Source organism: Rousettus aegyptiacus, unplaced genomic scaffold (assembly GCF_014176215.1).
Source record: "Rousettus aegyptiacus isolate mRouAeg1 unplaced genomic scaffold, mRouAeg1.p scaffold_m13_p_17, whole genome shotgun sequence".
In the NCBI taxonomy this organism is placed as follows: domain Eukaryota; kingdom Metazoa; phylum Chordata; class Mammalia; order Chiroptera; family Pteropodidae; genus Rousettus; species Rousettus aegyptiacus.
The window spans coordinates 44,342,948-44,370,554 of record NW_023416292.1 but is presented as its reverse complement, the minus strand read 5'-3'; the positions used below and the strand labels follow the sequence as shown (position 1 = coordinate 44,370,554).

Here is a 27,607-nt window from a genome sequence, read left to right as displayed (position 1 = left end):
CATGATTTCACGTACATGTGGAATCTAAAAAACAAAATAAACAACAAAAATGGAAACAAACTCATAGATACAGAGAATATTTTGAGAGCTACTAGATGGGAGGGGTGTTGGGGGGATGGTGAAAAAGCGCAAAGGAATTAAGAAGTACAAATGGATAGATACGAAATAGTCATGGAGATATAAAGCATAGCATAAGGAAAATAGTCAACAGTGTAAAAAATATGTAAGAGCCTAGGCCAGAAGGGAAAAGGGTGCGAGTTAGGGGAGCCGGGGAGGGGTCATGCCCATGTTCTTGGAGGTAACTGAGAAGTGGGGGCAGGGAGAGGAGGGCTTGGAGAAATGCTGTTTGTGGGGGACGAAGCCAGAGGTTCTAAAGGCTCAAGAAAAAAGGCCTGACACAGAGATGCGAAAGGAGGCCGGAGTCTAAAAGCCTACTTCAATCTCGTTGCTCCCTTCTCAAATTAAAGTGGAATGGAGGAAAAATATGGCGTAGTTGATAGAGGTTCTGTTCTTCCCTCTGGTGACCAAATCAAAGTTGTGATGGAAACAAGGAGCAGCAGTAAGGAAAAATCGTCTGGGATGAACAAGCCATACAACTAGGGAGAAATCCAAGAAATCACCCTGCATCAAAAGAAGGAAGGATGGAGTGAGAACATGAGGCTGCCTGGGCTTGAGCGGCTGGCTAGGAGAACAGAGGCTGCGGCCGCAGCAGATGCCTCTTAAAGGGGCCATGTCTGCGAGCAGACTTTCATGGTGAAGGACCTGTTCGCTCTGAGCACCAGTGCCGATTTGGCTGCACACAGGGGACACCAGGGACTTACAGGGAGACATTGTTGGAGTGAGGGCCAAGGCAAGACTCACTCAGTAAGCAGTGCCAGCGGTATCCATTGTTCCCTGTTGAGTCCTCCCCCATACCAGTGTGAGGACACAGCGCCCCCTCAGCCGTGATGTTGTCGAACTGGGTAACAGAGGGTGCTACGCCCAGAGGATTCCCTGAAACCCCAACTCCCCCAACTCGCAGCCCCACCCAAGCCACGTCCAAGTATATCCTCAGAGAGTCAGGTGCTCCTTGCTGAGTAGCTCCTGGACTCACCCTAGAGGCAGCTGGCCTCGGTTTCTGGTGTAGCCTCTTGAGGCAACTATAAGCACAGCATGTGTGGATTGCTTGCTGAATCTTAACCTTACCCCAGAGGGGTAGAGGCTTGGACTAAGTTTGGCCTGCAGCTGAACCCCTCTTGGGACTGTGCCACTGGACACCTACTTCACAAATCCACACTAATAAGACTGGGAGACTTAGGAGCTTTGCTTAGTACATAGAAACGGACACAGAAAGGCAACTAAAATGGGAAGACAAAGAAGCAGAAATCATATGACAAGAACAGAACAGAGATCCAGATATAATGGAGTCAAGTAATCTAACAGATGCAGAGTTTAAAACACTGGTTATAAAGATGCTCAATGAACTTTTAGGAAGTGTAGAGAACTTTAAAAAAGAGGAAAAAAAACCATGAAAATGGAAATGAAATTTATAAAAGGGAACCAGTCTGAATTGAAGAACACATCTGAGGTAAGTATATTAAATGGAATAAACAAAAGGAAAAATGAAGTGAATAAAGAAAAGGATTAAACGCCATATCTAGAGGATGGGAAAGCCAAGGACACATGATCAGAATTGCAAGAGATGAGATGCCAAGACTATAAAAATAATTTAAGAAGCATATGACACTATTAAGTGTCTACATATCTGTCCAATCAGCATAATTGAAGAAAATCAAGATGTTGAACAGCTGTTTGAAGAAATAATGATGGAAAACATCCCTAACTCAGTGAAGGAAATGGACATAAAACTCCAGGAAGCTCAGAGTATTCCAAAAATCAGGGATCCAAGGAGGCCAACATCAAAACACATCATAATTAAAATGCCAAAGGCTAAATGCAAAGAAAGAATATTAACATCAGCAAAATAAAAACAGATAATTATAAGGGAACACCCATAAGACTGGCAGCTGATTTCTCAAAAGAAATTCTGCAGGATGGAAGGGCTTGGTAAAAAGTATTCAACAGGATAAAGACCCAGGATCTACAACCTAGGATACAACCTAGGATCCAGCAAAGCTATCATTCAGAGTTGAAGGACAGATAAAGAGCTTCCCAGAGAAAAATAAGCTAAAGGAATTTATCACCACTAAGCCAGTATTACAGGAAATGTTGGAGGGACTTCTTTAAGAGGAAAAAACATGTATCAAAAACAGGAATAAAGAATGGTAACAACTACATTTATATCAATAAGTACCTTCAATGGGAAAGAATTAAGTGCTCCAACCAAAAGATAGAAAGGCTGAAAGGAGAAGAAAACAAGACTCCTACATATGAAAAGGAAGGCAATGGAAAAAGATTGCTTTGATGGACCTAGAAGGTATTTAAGTCAGACAGAGAAATATAAACGCCATATGATTTCACTTATATGTGAAATCTAAGGAATAAAAAGAACAAACTAATCAAAAACATATTCACACATACAGTGGACAATTTGGTGATGGACAGAAGGTAAGGAATTGGGGGGCTAGGAGAATGGAGTGAAGGGTTAAATGAGTACGAATTAATAGCTGATGGATGGTCATGGGGATGGGGAGCACAGCATAGGGAATCCAGTTAGCATTAATACTTTGTCTAGGTGGAGGGTCAGGGGAGGGAGGGAGCAATTGAGGGGATCATGTTATGGACTGTAGATGTCTAACCAATATACTGTATACTTGAAACTAATTAAAATAAATAAATTTTTAAAAATTGAAAAAATATGTAAGGGGGAAGAGTGGTACCTGATTTAATGCGGTGATCACTTCATAAGTTATATAGATCTCTAATCAGTATGCTGTACAACTGAAACTAATATATTATTGTATGCCAATTATAATTGAAAAAAAAACATGGAATTGTACAATGTAAATATGAGCAACTAATTGTCTATTATACTTCAATACAGCTGGGGAAAAAGATTGAACCTCGCCCCCCAAATAAAAAAAAAGGTCTAGAAGCCATTATATTATGTAATACTTCTCTTTTCAATCATTATTCGTCTTTTATCTTGTTTTACCTGAACAAAGCAGGCAAGTAGTATAGTTATAACATACCAGAATTGATCAAAACTATTAGATTTAAGAAACAATATATTTGTGTGCAGAAAGATATTAATTTAACTTAATAAGAAAGATGGCATATTGTATATAAACTATAGATCTTATACTGTTATAGGTAAAAAAAAATGGTGAAGCATTTAGATTAACAGAGAAGGACAAAGCATTGGGATTTTTAAAAAATAAAAACATCACACTATTTATTTTGATATCCAAGAAAAAAACGAAAGCTAAAAAATATAGAAAATAATTTTAGTTTTTTAATTTTGTGTTTGATTTATTAATAACAGTCCAAACGTTCAAACTCTGTTTCATTTTTATTCTGATATGACAAATTTAAATAGAGAAAATTTTGTATTATTCAAAAACATCTGAAATGCTTATTTTCCCCTCAAACAAATATTTCATACGATAAGGTGAAATGTAGTATATCCTTATTCGTAGCAGCACAGTTTCTATTTTAATGCCAATGTATACATATATAATTTAAAAAATTGTCTTCTAAGACCAAAAGTTACAAGTGGTTTGGAATGACATTACAATGTGCATCGATGCCTCCATTTGAACTTGTTGGTACTGAACTTTCAATTTGATCTCTCTGAATTCTTATCTTAAGCCACATCCAATAACCAAGGTGCAAATTGGGTTTGGAGTCAGGGCATTCATTGGATGTCATTCTGGCAAAAGTCTGGTTTCTGATGGATAACAAAGAAGCTGGTGATGGGATGGTTAAGAATGTGCATATGTTGGTGTTTTTAGTGATGGTCTGAGCATTATTTATGCTATTAATTCAGCTGAATATGTTTCACTGAAAACTCCTGTATTCCAAAATTTGTTTTACAATGTCTATGAGCCTGAGACAGTGTAAACTCAGAGTTGAGTTTCTGGCTTGCAATGACATAGCAATATATCCCCTGAGTAACATGCCTGAGAAGTTGCCACAATGCACTGTGCATTTCTTCCATATTGTTGCTAGTTTTCAGAAATGTATAATCAACTGACCGAATCCTCTAAATTAGAAGTTGTCAGATGTGATGATTCAAAAGTTCCTACAGCAAAATCTGACTGAATAAACTTAGAAAGCTGGGGTGACACAGACCAATTACAGGGAATAAAGCTGTGTTAAACTCAGAATATTAGGGAAATTCTGATTCATGCCATGAAAGTCTGGAAAGAACTTACACTGTTGTAGGACTTGTTGGGGACAACTAAAAAACAGACTTGTCAGAATTTCCAGCTGCAAGCCAGCTGTGAACTTGCAGAAGCCTCATTTTTCTGACTCAATTTCTTGTGCTTTTGTGAGTGCTATAGCTGCTGAAGCTGCCGCTGTGACTGTAGCTACCTGCCCTGAACTTGAGTTGTTGTTGCTGGTGATCTGAATACATAAAGGTACACTTATAAAATCAAGTCAAGATGTTCTGTTATGCCAACAGATAAAATCTTCGCTAGAAAGTCATATCTGAACAACTCTTCATTCTGTTGTATGTATTTGATGTCTTCAAATAAATGTGCAAGTCTTTCCTGTCTTTACTGTTACTATCGAATGGAAAGAACTTTACGTGATATTCAGAAAGCATCAAGTTCATGTCCTGAGACAGACCCATTGACTCATATTTTAGGTCATTATCATTTCCCACTTGGCACAATATTATCTTGCCAATGACTGCCTCTGGGCATAGATTTTATTTTTTATTTTTTATTTTTAAGTTTCTTCAAAGGCTACACTATTTAAAACAGGATAGAAACACCTGGATGCATTTTGTTGCATCACAGCACCCATAAGAAAACTAAGATTATGAGATCTTATTCAGAGTTAAATTGGTAGTAGATTTTGTCCCATGATGCTGCCTCCAGCTCTCATGGGTAAAAGATCCATTATGGCAGGGAAAGGACTGACTGTCACATACAGCACAGCCTCTCCAGGGGTAAATATTAAAGGTGACTTCTATTTTATTTTTGTAAATGCTCTGTTCTCCTTCATTCTGAGCTTTGTTGCACTGACATAATCTAACCTGCCATTTTTAAAAACCAAGAGTGCATTTGATGAAACCCAGGTACCCTGCCTTTCTTTGGTAAGGACCCGATGTGGGTTGTGCCCACTCTTCAGGCATCTCAACAGCCTGATCCTCCCGTGCACAGCCCTGCTTTGGTCTGTTCTAGAATATTGTTTCCTTCGACATCCTGGACAGTAGATGTAAAGTTTAGGTTGTCTTTCATTCTAAGATGAATATTTTGTTCAGATTTCAAGTCTGAAATGGAGGTTAAAATGTGGCTGGAGCAGCTACTACATAAAGCTAGTGGAGGTGGAGAACAATCCATCTGTCTCTTCTTCTGTCCATGAAGTTGCCTTAACCTTCCTTGGAAACTCTTGCCAGGAATCTGGATGAATTATCCAGCCAACTCCTTAATTGGCAGATCAAGCACATCTTCATAAAAGATCTGTGGGATGCTGGGATGGGTTGTCACAGATGTTGGCAGTGCGAGGCCACTGACTCCAGTACTTCTTTGGGGAGACATATGCTGGGAGAGTTTAAATGCCCTGTGTGGCCGATGCTCTGCCTTCAGTGTGGTTAAGTTCCTATACCCTGTGGTGTGTGACATCAGAAGGGAACTCTAGGAGTCATGAATAGTAGGAGAAGCAGAAATGAGCAACATGTCTATAGCGACTGCCCATATGAAACCATTCAGATCCTGAAAGAAGAATTTTCCTTTACCTGTCAGGCCTTTCGTGAGTTTTGCTCATTGGCTCAGAGACCGATGGTCTACACCCACTGTGGCACTGCAACTCAGGACCATCTGAGCAGACTCTGGGGTGAAGAAGGTACCCTAGCCTGACCCCACTTTCTCACTGGCGGAGCTTGGGCACCACCAGGGTGGTGTCCACATGCCTGCCTGTTGTGGGGGGAGGGGGCTGGGGGAAGGGAGGGGTCCCGGGCACACTGCACAGTCTAGAATTATTTATATTAATTAAAAAAACTGGACATAACCCAAATATTCAACAAAAGAACAACACAATGGGATACTACACAGCTATTAATAAAGACAAATTGTAGCCTTAACTTTTCCAAAGCTTAGAAATGATTTGGGATTGAAGCAAAATGGTAAAAAGGAATATTTATATAGGGTTTTTTTTTCCTAACTCAAAATCATCACTGTTAAGTCTTCCTAATAAAGAGGATGTAAAACACTCCCAAAAGGACAAGGTATTCTTGAAAATAGTACACAGTGCCCAGTGGATACTCTATCACAACTGCATTATTCCCCTTGATGGTTTTCAAATTTTTCAACATGCCGTATGCGCCTGGAAAGGGCTTTTTCTGTATTCCTGGTTAGTCATTTTTTATTTGGCCTCTTAGCTATATTATTTCTTCTCCCCCTCCGCCACCCCGAAAGAGCATTAAGAACTGATAGAATCCACATACAATACTGGGAAGGGGTCTCAACAAGGTGAAACATGAGGGGGGAAAAGTGATTTTCCAATGGAAGTGGGGAAGGAGTTAACTTGGTAATTTCCAAGGTCCCATTCGCGTTTTTTTTTTTTTTAATTGTGGTAAAATATACATAATATAAAATTTATTTTCTAAACCGTTTTCGATTGACAATTTAGTGGCATCGATTACATTCCTGTAGTGCAATTGGTACCATTACCCATTCCCAGAATTTTTCTACCATCTCAAACTGAAACTATATCTTTTTTTTTTCCCCCCTAACGAAGTGAAAAGGGGGCTTTGTTTACCGGAGCGGGGACTCTAATCTAACAAGCCAGATCCCATGCCGTCGTCCGACTCCTCCAACTCCTCCTTCTTCTCGTCTTTCTTCTCTGCTGCTAGGGCGGAACCAGCAGCAGGAGCCGCAGACCCGGCGTCGGGGAGTGGCGGGGTGAGGGGCGGGGGGCGCCGGGAGGCAGGGCGGAGTCCGCCACAGCCCCACTGGCGGGAACCCGGCCAGCTTGACGTCTTGGGTGTTTTTCCTGTTCAACTCACTGATGACCTCGTTGAGTCAGTCTTCGTTCGCCTTGATGCCCACGGCTGTCCAGTATCTTCTTGATGACCTTGGCGTGCTGAGGGAGGCATTGCTCCCGGCGCAGCCAGCAGGTAGGAGGCAACATAGCAACTCTCCAATCTCGGAGGTGGCAGAGTGGCCTCCCCACGAGACCTCTGTAGTGTCAGGAGAGAAAGCTGAAACTGCATCCTTTAAACAACAACTCACCATTCTCTCCATCCCCCAGCCCCTGGTAACCACCATTCTACTTTCCTTTTTTTATGAATTCGATTCTTCTAGAAACCTCTTCTTAGTGAAATCATTCAATATTTGTCCTTTTGTATCTGGCTTATTTCACTTAACATAAAGATCCATGTTCAAAATTCCAGGTTTAACATCTATCAGAATGTCAGTCGTTTTTAAGGCTGAATAATATTCAATTATATGTATATACCCTATTTTATTTACCCATTGATTTCTTTTATTTTTATTTTTATTTTTTGGTGGACCTTTTGGTTGTTTCTACCTTTTGGTCATTGAGAATAATGCTGCTATGAACATTGGTGTACAAATAGCTGTTTGAGTCTATGCTTTCAATACTTTGGGGTATATACTTAGAAGCAGAGTTTCTGGGTCATATGGCAATTCTGTGTTTAATATTGGCTTGCACAGTAGCTACATCATTTTACATTTCCACCAGCAATACACTATAGTTCTCCACGTTTTCTCAACACTTTGTTATTTTGGGGGGTGGGGGGAAGTGATTGCTTTTGTTTTTAGTTTTGTGGGGATTTTATATATATATATATATATATATATATATATATATATATATATATATATGCCATTCTAATGGATGTGAAGTAGTATATCATTATGGTATTGATTTGCACATACCTAATGATTAGTGATGTTGAGCATCTTTTCATGTTTTTATTGGCTGTTCATATATCTTTGGAGAAATATCTATAGAAGTCCTTTGCCCATTTTTGAATTGGGTAGTTTGTTTTGTTACCGATATTTAGGAGTTCTTTATATAGTCTGGATATTAATTTCTTATCACATTTATGATCTGCAAATAATTTCTACCATTCTATGGGTTACTATTTCACTCTGTTGATAATGTCCTTTGATACATAAAAGATTTCTATTTTGATGTACTTCAATTTACCAATTTTTTATTTCGTCACTTGTGTTTTTAATGTCGTATTCAAACCCAATATCATGAAGTTTACCTCCTATAGTATATTCAAGGAGTCTTATAGTTTTAAAACTTACAGTTTAATTCTTACAGTCTTCAGTCCATTTTGACTTAATTTTTGTATATAATGTAAGTTATAGGTCCAACTTATAGTTGGCATACATTATTATATTTTATATTTTATATTAATATTTTGTTATATTTTTATATTATTAATATTTATATTATTAATATTTATTTTTTCAGTTTAAGGTGTACAACATAGTGATTAGACATCTGTATAACTCAAAAAATGATCACACCAATAAATCTAGTGCTTCTCTGACACCATACATGGTAATTACAATATTATTGGCTATATTCCTTATGTTATACCTTATATACCCAGGACTATTTTGTAATTACTAACTTGTATTTCTTAATCCCTTCTCCCTTTTCACTCACTTCCCAAACCTCCTCCCATCTGGTAACCTTCAAAATGTTCTCTGTATCTATGAGTTTGTTTCTGTTTTTGTTTGTTTATTTTGTTCTTCAGATTCCTCATATACATGGCATCATATGACATTTGTTTTCTTCTATCTGACTTGCTCCACTCAGCACAATTCCCTCTAGATCGGTCATGAAATGTTTTTTTCCATCCTCTTCCTTTTAGTCTCTGTGTGTCTTTTAATCCTAAGCAGGTCTCTTGTAGGCAGCCTAAGTAAGGGTCTTGTTATCCATTGAGCCACTTTATCTTTTGATTGAATCATTTAATTCTTTTTTTCATTTGAAGTACTTTTTGATAGATATGTAGTTATTGCCATTATTTATTTAGATTTTTGAGATATGTTTTTTCTTCTTAAAGAAATTCCTTCAACATTTCTGGCTTCGTGGTGATGAGTTCCTTTATCTTTTTCTTATCAGGGAAGTTCTTTATCTTTCCTTCGATTCTAAATGATAGTTCTGCTGGGTAAAGTAATCTTGGTTGTAAGTCCTGAGTTTTCATCACTTTAAATATTTTGAGGCAAACCCTTCTGGCCTGCAAAGTTGCTGTTGAGAAATTACCTGCCAGTCTTATGGGAGTTATGTGTAGGTAACTAACTGTCTTTCTCCTGCTGCTTATAAGATTCTCTCTTTGTCTTTAACCTTTTGGCATTTTAATTATGATGTGCCTTGGTGTGAGCCTTTTTGAGTTCATCTTGTTTGGGACACTCTGAACTTCCTGGGGTTGTATGTCTTTTTCCTTCACCAGATTAGGGAAATTTTCCCTAATTATTTCTTCAAACAGGTTTTCAATTACTTGTGCTCTCTCCTTGTGGGGTCCCCCAATGATGTGACTGTTGTTATGCTTGATGTTGTCCCAGATGCCCCTTAAACTATCTTCATTTTTTTGAATTCTTTTCATTTGTTGCTGTTCTGATTCGATGTCCTCCACTATCCCATCCTCTGTGTCGCCAATTCCATCTCCCTCTTCATCCACTCTGTTGATTCCTTCTAGCATGCTCTACAACTCAGGTTTATTATTCTTCATTTCTGACTGGCTCCTTCTTGTTTTTTTTATCTCCATTTTTATGTTTTCTATCTCTTTGTTAAAGTTCTCACAGAGTTCATCTACTATTCTTCTGAGTTCCTTGAGCATCCTTATAACCAGTGTTTTGAACTCTACATCTGGTTGATTACTTGTCTCTATTTTGGTGAATTCTGTTTCTGGAGCTTTGTTCTGTTATTTCATGTGGGATGTGCTTCTTTGTCTCCTCATTCCGGCAGCCTCCCTGTGTCTGTTTCTATGTATTAGGTAGGGCTCCTATGTCTCCCAGTCTTAGTAGAGTGGCCTCATATAGTAGGTGTCCTGTGGGGCTCAGTGGCATAGTCCTGGGAGTGGTCCAGCTGCAGGCCAAGTTCAGCCACAGCCTGTGCACTTCCAGGGCCACTTGGTAAGAGTCACCAAGCAATCCACAGATGGCTACCACTTGTGCTGGGCATATAGGTGCCTCGAGGGGCCAAGTCAGAAACTGAGGCCAGCTGCCACTAGTGTGGGGCTTGAGGCTGCTCAGCAAGGGCATGCTGAGGCTAGATGCTGCTATTTTGAGTTTTGTGAGCCTTTGAAAGCTTTTATGAAAGTTTGCAGCAGGATCCAAGAAAGCCCATTTGTATAGAATCAAGCTTTGGAAGAGGCTTGGGTGGGCCCACAAGTTTGGAGAGGTGGAGACTCAGGGAATTCCCCGGGTGGAGTGACCTGTGTTATCCTGGGGACACAAATATTTAGTAGAACAGTCTCTATGTATGTTTTTTTTGCCACTATCATGCTGTTTTAATTACCACGACTTTGTAGCAGGTTTTGAAAACAGAAAAAGTGAGTCCTCCAACTTTGTTCTTCTTTTTCAAGAGTCTTGACTATTCAGGGTCCTTTAAGATTTCATATAAATTTTAGAATTGGTTTTTCTATTTCTGCAAAATTCGTTGTTGGAATTTTGATAGAAATGTATTGAATTTGTAGATCACTTCGAGTATTATAACATTCCAACAATATTAAGTCTTTCAATCCATGAACATGGGCTATCTTTCCATCTATTTATGTCCTTAATTTCTCTCAGCAATGTTTTGTAACTTTCAGTGTAACTTTTGCCTCCTTGGTTAGTTAAGTCTATCGCTAAGTATTTGTTCTTTTTGATGCTGTTACAAATGGAATTATTTTCTTAATATCCTTTTTAATGTAGTTTATTTCTTTCTTGTAAAATTCTTCTCATTAGTTGACTTTTGTTATCAGCTGATGAAAAGCCAAAGAACTCACTGAAAACTTTACCATGAGGTAATGGAAGACACCATTGAACAACATTCCACATATCTTATTCCGAAGTGATTACACGTAAAATGAATTTTCTTCCTGTAATTTTTATTTGGATAAGAAAGAGTATACACAGATGTTTGTTTTGTAATGATTCCAACTCCTCTTGTAGATCTTATCATAGTTTATCCTCTAAACTCTGACCAAACACACTTGGCAGGGGATTTTTGCCTCAATCAACCCTTCAACTTTGAATGGCCTTTAAAAGTCTATCCAAATTCTCCTTCTCTAGGATACCACTGTCTTCCTACTAAATGGTATTTTAGAATAAATTATTTTGAAGATTTTTATTATTCATTTTCTGCTAGTATTTCTAGTATTATTTGTGTGAACATAAGGAAATTTATTCTTGGACTACTCTAGCTATCTAGTTCCTCTAAATATTTTCAGGTGAAACCAATTCTTGTGTTTGCTATAGCAAGGCATGTTTCTTTTCTGTGCATCATTTTTCTTATCTGAAAAATGGATGTACACTTGCCTTGCTTCTTCCTGAGGGAGGCTTTGCTAATCAAATGAAATAATATGTGTAAAAATTCTTTAAATATTCAAAAGAGGCATATGTCTTGTATAATAAGTCATCATTATTAATAATAACAGCTACCATTATGCTGAGTCCCTCATACATTCTGGGCGCTTGTGCCAAGTGCTTTATTGATATTATCTCATTTCACTTTTCATAACAACTCCATTATTCACATTTTATAGGCGAGGTGGTTAAGTAATTCACCTAATGGCACACAGAAGCAGAATTCAGGTCTGTCTGAATCAATAGCCTGTACTCTTAACCATCATACTCTATGCTTCAATAATATTTATTAAATGTTCAGGATCAAATGTGATGATGATGTCACTCGGATGGTGTCCAAATAACAGAATGTCTGTGATTGTTTAGGTGGTCTCCCCACTGATGATTTAGCCACAAACTAGCAATAACAGTTAAAAAATAACTTGTTTGTGTAGCACTGACTGTACAGTGCAGACATTTAGACCACCTCATTTAATCTTATCAGCACTACTTAACCAAAACAGATGTTAACCTCAATTTATTGGTGCTAAACAGTGCCTCACAAAGGCTGATAGTGCAACGTCCCACGGGCTTGCTCAGTGCCAATGCTGGATTTTTTCTTAACTGGGTTTTGTGTTTGTGACCCTACACTTCATGGCCTTTGGTAGCTTTATTTTTATTTTTTAGGAAATGGAAATCAGCAGTCAAGTGCACTTCATAAATATCTAACTTCTCACCGATCAGAATTCTTCTCTAGGTCATTCTTAAAGTAATCATTTGTTTATTTATTATAGTAATTCTTCTACACTAATGGTTTTCATTGTTGGGGGCTGGATTAACTTTCTATGGTTGCTGTAACAAATTACCACAAACTTAGTGGCTTAAAACAACACAAATTTACTGTCTTACAGTGTTGTAGGTTAGAAGTACAACAAAGGTATTACTGGAATAAAATCAAGGTGTTTGCAAGGCTGTGTTTCTTTCTAGGGGTTCCAGCAGAGACTCTGTTTCCTTGCTTTCTCTAACTTCTAGAGACACCCATATTCCTTGGCTCATGGCCCCTCTTCCATCACCAAAGCAGTCACAGCAGGTCACCTGGTCATCTCACGTGTCATCCTGGCCTCCCATTCTGCCTCTCTCTTTCAATTCTATGGACCCTCGTGATTTCATCTGGCCAACCTGGACACCTAGGGTAATCTCACTATTTTAACGTCAGCTGACTTGCAACCTTAATTTCATCTGCAACTTTAATTCCCCTTTGCCATATAACCTAATTATTCGTAATTCCCAGGCCTTTATTCTGTCTGGCACAGAGGCTCATTTATGTTTAAATGAAGGATAAATTTGATTAGTATAGTTAGTTGAAGTGACTTTCCTCACTGTAGATCTATTTCCATAATGGGAAAGGGAGAGTTGACTTTTCAGTAAGGAGATTGGGCTCACAGGCAAACTGTTCCTTAGGGAGAGGACCAGGTGTTTGAGCAAGCTACGCCCCCTGGTGGATGCCTTTACTTTGCAGAGACATCCTAGAGTTACTGTGTTTAACTTGGCCCCTGTTCCTTTTTGTTGGTTGAGAAAGTCCTGAGATAATTCAGGTCTTCCCCCACTATCTTTGTAGGTTCATAATTTCCTCTTCAAAGTGATATCTAGTAGCTCCCCTTTATGTTCAAAATAAATTTCAAACTCCTGAGCATGGCCAACAAGATTTTTCATAATACTGCTCTCTTTCCAAACCTCAATGGGTTATTGTTTTCAGCTTAATGAGGTACTAAATATCAAATACCTAGTATGAGGTTGATATTTCAATTAAGGAATTTAGTTGCAAAAACAAAAAAGGCAAACCCACTTTAGTTCATGTAAAGACATTTGTTAAAGAATATGAGACTGTCTGGGGGGCCCAGAGAATTGGGCTTAGACGTTAAGGAGCAGGAATAGTGCCCCATTACAATACTGACTGCTTCAGTGGGAGACACAGACCTGGACAAGGGGTGCGACCCAGCCAGTGCTGCCTCTGTGGGGTGACTGCTTCCCTGCCACCCTTGCCAAAAACGATTCTTCCAAACAACCTCTTATTCATGTCACATTTCTGAATTGACGATTGACCTGGGCACTTCTGATAGACAGAGTTCAGTTTCCATATCTATACCATAGCCACAGAGGAAATTGGAAAAGTGAGTTTCTGGTTTCTATATTGGGAAAGGAAGGACTCGAAAGGTATAAAATTCCCCAAACATATAAAGGTTAAAAAGTTGGCAGAAAGCTTGACAAACATTCACTATAGTAGGTAATCAATACAGTAACCCCCCCTTATCTGAGGGGGATACGTTCCAAGACTCCATCTGCAACTTTAATTCCCCTTTGCCATATAACCTTTGCCTGAAACCATGGAAAGTACCAAACTCTATATATTCTATTTTTTCTCTATACATGCATACCTATGATAGTTTAATTTATAAATTAGGTACAGTAAGAAATGAACAAAAACAATGAATATTTAAGTAAAACAGTGGTAACAATACACTGAAATAAAAGTTACGTGAATGTGGCCTCTCTCAAAACATTGCACTGTACTCACTCTTGTTCTTCTTGTGATGATGTGAAATGATACAGTGCCTACATGATGAGGTGAAGTAAGGTAAATGATGCAGGCATGGTGATGTAGTGTTGGACTAGCATAAGGGTTACCTGAACACAAGCACTGCAATACCGATAGTCAATCTGATAACAGATGGTTACCTAATGGAAGAGTGTATACAGCATGGATGTGCTGGACAAAAGGATAATTCATGTCCCGGGAGGGACAGGACAAGACAACAGGATACCATCATGCTACTCAGATTGGCATACAGTTTAAAACTTATAAATTGTTTATTTCTACAATTTCCCATAGATGAAGGGAGACTACTGTGGTACCTCTTTTCTCCCAGGAAAAAATAACATACTAGAATGAGCACATAAATATTCATAAACAGGTTAGATGACTATAGCACTTGTGGAGTTCACTGTGAAGCTTTATCATAAAAACTTTTGAACATATACTAAACTTCAACTTCATCAACTATGGTTAATCGTTTTTTGGCTACGCTTATACTCATTCTCCCATTTGCTACCAATTATTTTGAAGCAAATCCCAAACATTGACATTTTTCATTCATAAATATTTTGGCATGTGTCTCTAAGAGATGAGAATTGCTTGTGAATTTTTGATTATAGAGAAGCACTATGGCACATCCTCTTTTTTGGATTTGCATGAGTACTCAGATTCTCCTTCAGGAGAACAAGTATTTATCTAGTAAACACTGCATGGATGATACTGGAATAGATAGCCCATAGTATTCAGGAGCTTACAATCTGTTCATTTATTTACCTGTTCATCCTTTTAGCAAAAGATTAGTAAGTACCAGCTACCTTTACCACACTTTGCTTAACACAGAGATGAATAAAAATAAAACAATAGTTGTTGCTTTTAGGGAGCTTTGTGGAGGGTAGACAAAGGCCTGAAGTATTAAGTAACAAAGCAGGAGATACACTATTGGTCAGTAAACAATAAGAGAAATTATCAGGTACTAGGTGATTGATCACTAAATGAAGCAAGGAAAGAATAGGCAACGCCCTCTGTTTTTATGGAAGGTTTTTAATATGCCAATTCATAGTTACTCATACGTAGAAATTACATACCTACTTAAGGTTATTGAATATCTTTGGGGCTTATTCATTCCAAGCACAGAAATTGAAAACAAATTTTAAAATAGAAAGAACATTGCCTAATGTATTTGTGAAAATTTCCTTTTAGGGGACTCCGTAAAAGCACATAAAGTTCCCAAATAACATTTTTTTTTTTTACAAATGTTATGTGTTATTCCCTAGGGGTGTACTTACAGATGTTCAGCTTCAATGATTTCCAAGCCCAGAGTCCAACATGTGACTTGTGATGGCTCTAACAAGCTGGCGTGGGTGTGGGAAAGAAATGCAAACCTTATGCTTATAATAAAACATGATAAATAGTACCAGAACTGAGCTGAGTTTTAAATTTTCTACTCAAATTTTTTAAGTGCAGCAATCTTCAAACCATTCATTTCCATCACTTTCAGTAAAGATTGAATTGCAAACAAGCAAGAACTCCATGTGAACCAGACAAGTTGGTATAGTGCTTTGGAAAATCCTCAAATTGCTGAATTCTGGCTCTGAACATATTATGACATACATCAGGTAGCATATCCTAAACCAACACCATCCAAAAACCTTGGATGGGAGTTCCTGGATGTATGAAGTGAAATATTTCACATAAAAAGTGTAGGGCAAAGGTTATCACCCCCAAAATAAAGCTAAAGTTTCCAAGTATGACAAACTAAGCTGGGATGGACATAACCTGCAGAGTGGTCAGGTCCTTGGCTACGTTCTTCTTCGATCTGGCTTTCTGTATACAAGCCATTTGGAAATGACTATCAAAGAGAAGACCAAAATTGTGACCAAGAAGTTCAAAACCAAAAGTCTTTTAAAAAGATGTTCCATCTGTTCTCAGAAAATTATGTCATTGAAAAAAAGAAATTGAAAATGATACAAATAAGTAGAAGCATATACTATGCTCATGGGTAGGAAGAATTAACATCATTCAAATGACCATACTACCCAAAGCAATCTGTAGATTCAATGCAATTCCTATAAAATACCAATGACATTTTTAAAAGAACTAGAATAAATAATCCTAAAATTTATGTGGAACCATAAAAAACCCCAAATAGCCACAGCAATCTTGAGAAAGAAGAACAAATTTGGAGATATCACACTGCCTGATATCAAACTATACTACAAGGCTAAAATAATCAAAACAGCATGGTACTGGCATAAAAACAGATACATTGATCAACGGGATAGAATAGAGAACCCAGAAATAAATCTACTCATTTAATATCTGACAAAGGAGGTAAGAATATACAATGGTGTACAGACAGTCTCTTCAATTTGGTGTTGGGAAAGTTGGACAGATACATGCAAAAAAAAAGAAACTGGACTATCTTCTTACACTGTATACAAGAATAGACTCAAAATGGGTTAAAGCTTTAAATATAAGACCCAAAACCATAAAACTTCTAGAAGAAAACATAGGCAGTAAACTCTCTGACATTACTAACAGTAATTTCTTTTCAGATATATCTCCCTGGGCAAGGGAAACAAAAGAAAAAATAAGCAAATGAGATTACATCAAACTAAAAAATATTTGTACAGCAAATGAAACCATCAACAAAAAAAAAAGACAACCGACTAATTGGGAGAAGATATTCGCTAATGACACATCTGAAAAGAAGTTAATATCCAAAATATATAAAGAACTCATACAACAAAGAAAACCAAACAATCCAATGAAAAAATGGGCAGAAGGCTTGAACAGATGCTTCCCCAAAGAGGAAATACAGATGGCTTATAGACATAGGGAAAGTTGTTCAAGGTCATTAATCATTAGAGAAATGCAAATTAAAACCACAATGAGATATCTCCTCACACCTGTCAGAATGACTATCATCAATAAATCAAAAAGCAAGTGTTGATGAGGATGCGGAGAAAAAGAAACCCTCATTGATGGTAGGATTGCAAATTGGAACAGCAGCTGATGGAAAACACTCTGGAGGTTTCTCAAAAAAGTTAAAAATGGATATACCTTTTGCACTCCTGAGTATTTATCCAAAGAAAACCAAAACAATAATTCGTAAAGATCTATGCACCCCAATATTCATGGCAGCACAATTTACAATATCCAAAATATGGAAGCAACCTAAATGCCCATCAACAGATGATTGGATAAAGAAGTTATGGTTCATATATACAATGGAATATTACTCAACCATTAAAAAAATGAAATCCTATCATTTGCAATGACATGGATGGAACTAAAGGTTATTATGCTGAGTGAAATAAGTCATACAAGGATAAATACCATATGATTTCACTTATATGTGGAATCTAAGAAACAAAAAGAACAAAGTAATCAAAAACAGACTCACAAATATAGTGGTCAATTTGGTGACAGACAGAGGGAAGAGGACTTGAGGGGCTGGGAGAATGGGGAGAAGGGTTAAAGAAGTACAAATTAGTAGCTGATAGATGGTCTCAGGGATGGAGAGCACGGCATAGGGAATGCAGTTAGCATTAATATATTGGCTAGATGGAAAACCAGAGGAGAGAAGGAGCAATTAGGATCATTTTATAAACTATATAAATGTCTAACCAGTGTACTGTGTAAAAAAATAAACTAAAACTAACAAAAAATAAATTAAAAGGTGTTCCACCTGTACAGCTAAGACCTTCCTTACACAAGGCAATTGAACGGGAACTGCTGAAGTCATAGAGAGCACTGTTTCTACGGATTGTTTTATGTCTCGGAAGTTGCTGTGAAGAATGGGTAAACGGACCAGCATTGCAGTGCTGTCTAGTCCATCAGTGTGACACTAGGGTTCTGCGCTGTATCCCTGGTCTCTGGAGGGAAAATATGATTTCCTAAAAATCTTTTTCCTGAGATACTTGCGATTAGCTTTACCATTTTCACCATGAAAGCAGACAGGAGGCTGCTGATGTAATTTTATTTTCATTGTACTTGACTCTTAATTGTTTGGTGTCTGTTCAGAAAAGAGATAACATACCTGGCAGGTCTGTTTACAAGGGTGGCCCTTGGCTAGCAATTGGGAATTTCAGTTTTAGAGGGTTACCATGATTAACCGATAAGAGGGGCTCATTGTGCCTAAACTATTTGTACAAACAGTATGTTATGCCAAACACTTGATTTTCTTCTGGGAGTCTGGAATTTGGGGTATGTGCCAAACAGAGGATGCCAATGTGACCAGCCTCCAATAAAAAGCCTGGGTGCTCAGTCTTTAATATGCTTCCCTGGTTAACAACATTTCACGAGTATTGTCACAATTGTGCTGAGGGAGTTAAGTGCAGCCGATGGGGCTTCACTGAGAGATAACTCTGGAGCTTTGTGCCTGATTTCCCCAGGACTTTGCCCTTTGTGCCTTTTTCCTTTTTTTGATTTTGCTTTTCCTCCTTTTGCTGTAATAAATCACAGCCATGGGTTCATATATATACTGCATCCTCCTAACAAATCATCAAACCTGGGCATGGTCTTGGGACCTTCCAACATAGTGGCTCTACTAGGCTTGTTTAAAAGAAGCACAAGAAGATTATAGCCTTGAATTTTGGAAAACTGCCCTTGTTTTTATATTTATGGATTTCAGCATGAAAGAGACTGAGATTTGGGACCCAGATATAACTTGAGCAAGTGACTTTGCTACTCTAAGCTTCAGTTTCCTTAATTGTAAAATGTAGATGATGATATTTATACCAAAGAATTATTCTGGGAATTAAGTGAGATAATGTGTCTAAAGCTTAGGTATGTGTCTGGCACAGTCCTTGTTCAAAATTGTTCTGATTAAAGGAAGACTACTGAGTTGTAACTTCAAAAGTTTTTCCAACTGAAGAAAACGGTGTGTTTGTGGTAAAGTCAACTTCAAATTATTTCTGATATTAAGCAGAGATTACAGGAAGAAGGGAGATTATTTGTACATTATTTTAAATACATTATATATTATGTTTCATATATTTCATAGTATTAATAACATTCCATATTTCATACAATATTAATATAACATATTCATAATATGTATACAATATATAGTATTTCAACATGAAAGTATTTCTTTTCACACATAAAGCTAATATACACTCACTGTCAAATAATTTAAATGATACAAAAATGTAAAAAAAGTAGAAAATGAAATTCCTCCATAATTTTACATTTTCCTTCCAAGATTTAGAGCTTATCCTTTCAGATTTCTTTATGCATACATAGAAACTCCCATTTTTTTAGGTAAAAGTGGATCCCATTACTCATAATGTTTCGTGTTCATTCACCAATATCTCTTGGTACTCAGCATTTTCATGTTATTATATGTAGAGCAATTTCGTAATTTAAAAATGTTGCTGGCTTCCCACATTTGGGCATAACCATAGCCTGTTCAGCTAACTCCCTTCTGATGGACATTTAGGTTAGTTCTAAACTGAAATTATCGTAAACAATGCCACCACAAATAAATGCTACATTTAAGAGAACTTTCTTTGCTCCTGTAGGAAAAATACTAAAAGTTTTTTTTTAAAGCCTAATTTCCCATAACTAATTTGCAAGATGGGCCTACTTCACCTGGAAATGTGGGCTGAGGGAGCCTGAGTCATTTCATGCTTGCAACCAAGGGCAACTTCAGGGCCTAGACAAGCTTAGACTACCAGCCAGTCAATCTAATTTCTAAAAGAAAATCGAAATGAAAAAGCTGTGTTCAAATAAAATTAGATTGTAAAAGTTAGGCATTTGTAGGTGCTGTGTTTCCTTAAAAATTTTTATTGCAAGGTATGGACCAGGTTTGGATGCTGAAGGAATTTGACAACTGACTGGATATTTGATAATATTAAGAATTTTAAATAAATGTATTAGACTTGGTAATAATGTAGGTAGGTTTATGAGAATCCTTATATTTTAGAGTTGTATGCTGGAATAATAGAAGATGAAGTCATGGGTTTGCTTTCAAACCATTGAGCTGGGAGGGCAGAATTATGTGAAGGTGTGTGTATAGGGTGTGTGTATAGGGTGTGTGTGTGGGAGGGCAGAATTATGTGAAGGTGTGTGTATAGGGTGTGTGTGTGGGCGTGTTTTAAGGTCACTGACTCATGGGAGGAAAAGAAACTAAAAAGGGCGTAAGCTTTTAATTAAAAACATTAAAAAAATAAAATAAACAGATAGCATTAACTTTAAAAATTCAAGAAAGAAATCATATTTGAATTACTAAGTACTTGTGACAATGATCATGAGTGAGAAATAAACATGTCCAAAGTAATATTGTAAAACATAATAAATAAAGTAGTGTCAAAAATAAAATTAGAGTTTAAAAGAGAGATAAATTAATTCTGAGTGGGGTTTGTCAGAGAGGCAACTTGAAAAAGTGATTTGTTTGAAGTCAGTAGACCTGAATTCAAATCTCATCTATGCCAATTACTAGCTGTGTAACCTTACACTTTACCTTCCTGAACATAAGTTACAGGTAAAATCGTCATGCTTAATTTACAACTTTGCTGTAAAAAAAGAAACATTGACTATGAATGATATAATTCTTGGCACATTGATTGATTAGGGTGTTTATAATATTTATTAACTGTGTTTTCATATTCATTGTCATTTTTCAGATAAATAATATTAGGTTGGCATCTCTGAGTAAAAAAAAAAAATCATCTTTTTTTTTGGCTGACCAGCATTTATTTCCTCTTCCTAGTAGCACTGCCAATTTCAAACACTCTTCCCCTATCATGTGTAGTCTTGGTGGGAGGATAAATCCAGTGGGTTGCCTCTAACTTCAAAAGATCTTTCCTCTGGTGACTTTGGCTGAGTAAGCTCTCTTTTGAGATTATGACGAATAGTTTGTCCCAGCAGCAACATCCTGGACCAGGCCCTTTCTGCCAAGAACCCCATCTTGTATCTCCCACTCTCATACCCAGAGCTACCCTGAGCCTTGCCAATGTCCAAGGCCAATTATCTTAGCTTGCCTATCAATCTTCAGAGCTATCTATTTCCTCACAATAACTCTCTTTTGCTGGAGCTAGCCAGAGTTGTGGGGTTTTTTTCCCATTAGTAAGCAAAAATTCTCATTCTTCCATTTCAAATTATGGCCAATTCAGGGACCTTGAAGAGAGAGGCTTTTGTTCAGCCAGAAAGAAGAATAGAAGAGTTAGGGAGTAGCAGGAGAAAGAGCAAAGATGGGGCTTGCATGAGCAAAATTCAGCAGAAAGTTAGATGAAGAAGTAGAGGGAGGCACAGGAAGGGCAGCTTTTTATATTCTTTCAGTCACTGCCCCTAATGACAGCCACATCCGCCTCCATCATTTTATCTCGCTTCCTACCAAGGCCTCTATTTCAGATCCTACTCCTTGCATTCAAAGTCTCCAAACTGACCAGAGGCAATCTGCAACTTGACAAGCATACTTCACCCATGTGTTTCCCCGCCCACCAACCAGATGCCTCCTGTCTCTCAATCAGCTGGCATTTCCCCCGCCCCCTGCACTGCCAAGCCCCTACCACCACTGGATCGCCATTACTGTCAGCCCTACTGGACATGGTTATCTCAGACCTGCCTTGCCCATGTGTGTCTCTATTTGACAGCCATCTTAGATTGAAATGTCCAGTTGAAGATGACCTGAAGTAGGAAATTTAGACTTAGATCTTTTCTCAGAAATGATCTTTTTAAAAAGTAGGATATGTCTGTGATGTAAAGGATTTGCTTCTTAAACAAACATACATGGACTTAAACATCTAAGCACATGTTGAACCTATTAGAATTATTACCTCAGAGGCTACTGAGTTATTCTAATAATGCTGCCATTTCTCCTCATATTTCTGAAACTCATTTTGGTAGTTTCTTTCAGTGTCTGAAACTTGATATTTCTCATTCAATAAATTTGTTCTGTGTGTCTAGCATGTATAAACTCTGGTACTGGTGAAGAAGAGTTTACGTTCTCAAAATCTTAGACTCAGAAAGGACACAGATAGATAAGCAATTATAAGAAGCAAGAGATCTAGATAATTCATTCTTAAATAACAAAGTGTTGTTAGGACCATATATAATTTGTGGAAAATTCTTTACAGCATCCAAAAACAAGTGAACAAATTGATATCTATTAAGAGTGATCATACCTCTAGCATCCAGATTGTGTTTCCAGATAGGATTTCTGATAAAAAATCAAAGCTTTCAGGAGAAAAACTTATTTGAAGTCTGGAGCAGGAAATACACATGATAAATGTGGAATATTTTGTCATACAAGGGGCAAGGAGCTCTGTAATACTACTGAGATTATCTCAAAATGACTCAAGAAGCCAATTTAAAAAGGTTCCCACTGGTCACAATGAAATGAACTGAACATTAATAAGAATAATAACTGGTCAGAAGCATGGCAGAGTGGTCAATGTCCCCAGATCTCTCCCCTTGAAATAACAATAAACTGACCATCTAAAACTCAACAAATAACACCCAACCTACACACAAGCACATCTGAGCAAGTGATCAGCACATAAGAGCTTCCAGAGGTCAGAACCATGAGAGTTGGCAGTAGATTGAGAGGAACAGAGAAGCTGCCTCTCACAGCCAAATCTCCCTGCAGTAGGAGGGAGAAGGGAGAAGTTGCCACCGATTCCCCAAATAGCCCTGCCAGAGGAATCTTGAGCTCCATGCGGCAGAGACCAGGGATCAGGGCAGAAAGCGGTGCAGGAACTAACTGCAGAGTGGCAACGGCTGCTTCTTAGCAACCGTGGTTGTGAAGCCCCAAGCTGAGACACAGAGATAGCAGCAACACCCACCCACCAACCAAGAGGGCATCCTCCTCTCAATATCCTCTAAGACTGACCACTGCAGAGCCCTAGGGGAATTTGAGTACATGCTACTAAAACTGTTGCTAACACTGACAGGGACTGACATCGAGGGTAGCAATCATGAATATTTATAAGTGAAAAAAAGGTATTATTAAGTCTCAAAGCAGAGATCTAAGAGGTTTGAACACCACCTACTGGAAAACAAAAGAAAAACACTTCTTAGCAGCAGGCTGAAGTGAGACCTCTATATGATAACTCTTCCTGGAAAAAAAAGAAAAGAAAAGCAGAATACACTCCCATCATTGCCCAGGTGGAGCAATAGTCTATGAAACACCATGAATAACTAAGGTGTCCAGGCAGCTCAGAAAGAAAGAGAAAAATCTCCAGAAAATAAGCTTAAAGATATGAAATATGTGACTTAAATGACAAAGAATTCAGGATTGTACTTCTGAAAAAACTCAATGAGATCCAAAATAATTCAGATAAACAATTCCAGGAGTTGAGAAAAAAAGAGATCAACAGAATGAGTTTTTTAGTAAGCAGATTGAAACCCTCATAAGGAACCTAATAGAACTTCTGGAGATGAAAAACATACTAACAGAGATGAAGAATGAAATAGCAAGCTTAGGAATAGAGCTGACCAAATGGAGGAAAGGATTATTGAAGATAGAAATCTAGAAATAATTCAGAAGGAAAAGAGAGACCATAGAATGAAAAATAATGACAGAGAAATACAAGAACTAGCTGACACCATCAGGAGAGGAAACATAAGAATAATAGGTATTACAGAAGGAGAAGAAAAGGAGAAAAAAATCAGAGAGCATTTTCAAACAGTTGATGAGAATTTCCCAAATCTAAGGAATGAGCTGGAGCTCCAAATCCAAGAAGCTAACAGAACATCCAATTATCTCAACCCCAAAAGGCCTTCTCTAAGACATATTATATTAGAATTATCAAAAATTAATGGCAAAGAAAGAATTTTCAAGGCAGCCAGGGAAAAGAATATAGTAATCTATAAAGAAAAACCCATTAGACTATCTTCAGATTTCTCAGCACAAATTTTACAAGCATGAAAGGGGTGGGATCAAATATTCAAACTATTAAATGAAAGGAATTATCAGCCATGAATAATGTATCCAGCTAAGGAGAAATAAAGACCTTTCCAGACATACAAAAGTTGAGAGAATTCTCTGCTATTAGGCCTGCGCTACATACAGGAAATACTGAAAGGAGTCAGCTCATCTGAAACAAAATGATAAAAAAAACACCTATGAGTAAGGTGACTAGAAGGTAGACAGAAGTAGAGTTGTGTAACCCTTATTAAGAACAGGTTATTATAAGCTTAAATGATAATAAGAGAATTGCTATTGCAAGATAGAAATGAATGTTCAGCATACATAGGGATGTTTTGGGAAAATAATAACAAAAAGGGGAGGAATCAAAGATCCAAATTCACAAAAATGGAGATAAGGCATGTGAAGAAGAAAAAGGACAACTGTATGTACACACACACACACACACACACACACACACACATATTCATAATGGTAACCACAAGCCAAAGATCCATAACTGAAGTATATAACATAAAGCCAGAGGAAAAATCCACAAATTAAAAAAAAATTAAAAACAAATTAAAAAAAAAATGAAAGAGCAATGCAAGGATGAGGAAATGATGGAAACACCAAGCTACCAGAAAGCAAAAGATAAAATGGCTATAGGAAAACTTCATATATCAATAATCACCCTAAATGTAAATGGACCAAACTTACCAATAAAAAGGCACAGAAATGTAGATTGGATCAAAAAACAAAACCCAACCATATGCTGCCTCCACGAAATACATCTTAGTTCCAAAGACTATATACAGACTCAAAGTGAAAGGGTGGAAAATGATATTTCAAGCAAATGGAATTTAGAGAAAAGTGGAAGTAGCAATACTAGTATCGAAAGAAATAGACTTCGAACTGAAAAAGGTAAAGAAAGATACTGAGGAACACTTCATAATTATAAAGGTAATCATAAATCTAAAAGCAACAAACATGACAAACAAACAAGACTCTTGGACATAGACAGTAGACTAGTGGTTACCAGAGGGTGGGGAGGTAGAGGGGAGGTAGATGAGGTAAAAGGGGTCAAATATGTGGTGACAGAAAGAAATACTTTTGTGTGGTGAACACACAATGTGTGTGTGTGTGTGTGTGTGTGTGTGTGTGTGTGTGTGTGTGTGTAACATACTGTTGAATTGTACACTTGAAACATTGGATTTCTTTGACCAATGTCACTATAATATAAATGGATGGATAAATAGATAGATGATAGAAAGATAGATAGATAGATAGATAGATAGATAGATAGATAGATAGATAGATAGATGATAGATAGATGATAGATAGAGAGATAGATAATACTAGAATGGATTCAGGCTCATCAAATATGTTTATCTCAATAAGTTCATATTGATACTGAAAAGAAATTATAGGGAAAAATCATACATTTATCCTCCTTTTCCTTTATAAATTGTACGACTAGGCAACTAAGAAGTAGATAAAAAATTCTATCTTATGAAAGGGTTATAGTTAATGTATAAAATGTATTTTGCTATCTCACAAGCCTCTGATGAAATAATGGATCACAGTATTTAATGTTAGTGGTTACGAACATCACAGAGAAAGAGCTTGACATCATGGGCATCCTGATAGAAGAATAGAGTATTGACTATGAAAAACTCCTGTAAAACGAACTGAACCTGAATCTGATCAAGCCTCTAGAGCCAACTAAAGGAATCAAGGAGGCAGAGGGACATGTTAAATTACACCACAGGGATGGAATCTGCAAAATTCACATGGTGTAAAACTGAGCATCAAACAACTGATTTCTTCTAGAAATAAATTTTAAGGGGAAAAGGGATGGAAGGCGGTCTCATTAATGAAAAAAGTCTTAAAAGATATATCAACCAATCATAATGCGAGAAGTTTGGTTATAATCTGAATTTGTTTAATGCTGAAGAAATTTTTATTTATGACAATTATGAGACAATTAGACATTTGAACAGTGGATGTTTAATAATATTAAAGAATGTTTTAGGTGTAATATTGGCATATGGTTTTGTTTTAAAAGGTCATTCCTTTAGAGAGTCAGCCAACATATGGATGGTATGAAGGATTTGTTTTCAAATCATACTGAATTGAGAAAAGTAGATGGGAGCTTGGATAGGCCCTGGGTTGAATGTGGTTGGACTGGGTAGCAGGTATATTATATTATTATGTCTACTTTTGTGTATGTCTGAGATTATCTGTAGTAGGAAACTTAAATGAGTGGTTATAATTTTTAAGTGGCTGTTTAAATATCAAATCTGACAAGGAAGGAGAGTGGATCAAGTTACTTTTGTTTTTCATGATGGGAAAGATAAATGCCAAATCGTCACAGAGGCCAGGATAGGATGATAGGTATAGAGCCAGAGGGATTTGACTTAACCATGAAAATTCCTATAATTTTGTAAAATAACAAATATGTATGTACTTTTATAATATCTAAATTTTAAGAAAAGATATTTCCCTTTTGTGTCTAATAACCCAGCTCAGATGATCACAAATGTTCAGTTTCTTAAAGTAACAGAAGCATTCTTGCAATAAGGGTCACTGAAATGAAAGAGTGTCATGTGTTTTGACATGACACACAATCAAATAGATTATAATGATGAGGCAGAAACCAATTTTGGAAAATGAGGGCGAAGCTCAGGGAAATCAATCTAAGGAGTAGAGCCAGGGACTGCCCACCACTTTGAGGCTCTATGAGTCAGTGAGCTACATGACCAGACCCAACAGGGGCCTGGGACTCTGTATAATAAACCTAAGAAAAAATGTATTTGTGTTGCTTACTCTCTTTTGTTGCCATGATATTCACTTTTTGTTCAAAGAAGCCAGAGTAGAAAGCACACAAGGTGATTTATGATATATTTTTATAAGGGGCCCTCTTAGTTCTTGTGATCTATTTCTTCAAATATATGACCCCAGCCAGTGGGTCATTTATACATCCAACGTATCTGAGGTGAGAGGCCATATAAGATGATGGTAAATGGTAAATATTTTGCCACAAACTACATACCAAGCTTAGATTACAGCAACCACTATGTATTCAGTGAGCTATTATGGGGATAGTTATGGCCATAAAACCACTTTTTCAATAAATATCTGTGGTATGCCTACCATGAGCTAGGGCTTATTGTAAGTACTGTGGATACAGAGGTGAGCAAAGCAAAAATCTTTCTCTTATGGAGCTTATAATCTAGTGGGACAGAGAGATGATAGCATATAATATGATGTCAAATGCTAATATGAAACTGTAGAGGAAAACAAAACAGGATATGTAGATAGTTATGGGGCTTCTGCCATTGAGCACATACTGAAAGTCTGTTGTACAGCCAATGCAAGACTAGGAGCTTTACATTTGTATGTAGAGCAGGCATTATTATTTCACTATTACAGATGTGGAAACTGAGGCTTAAAGAAGTGAAACTTATTTAGCAAGTAAGTGGAGGCAGATTTGAACTCTCTTCTCTCTTT

At 37.3% G+C, this 27,607-nt stretch overlaps 1 protein-coding gene across 1 annotated transcript in view; it reads left to right on the top strand.

The window, feature by feature from the left end:
* The first annotated feature begins 7,137 nt into the window (after positions 1-7,137).
* LOC107508867 (cytidine monophosphate-N-acetylneuraminic acid hydroxylase) overlaps positions 7,138-27,607 on the top strand; it is a 116,644-nt gene continuing 96,174 nt past the window's right edge. Inside the window, exon 1 of the mRNA XM_016140888.2 lies at positions 7,138-7,228. Coding sequence (XP_015996374.1) covers positions 7,153-7,228 — 76 coding nt within the window. The 5' untranslated portion in view covers positions 7,138-7,152. The remainder of the gene's footprint in view (positions 7,229-27,607) is intronic.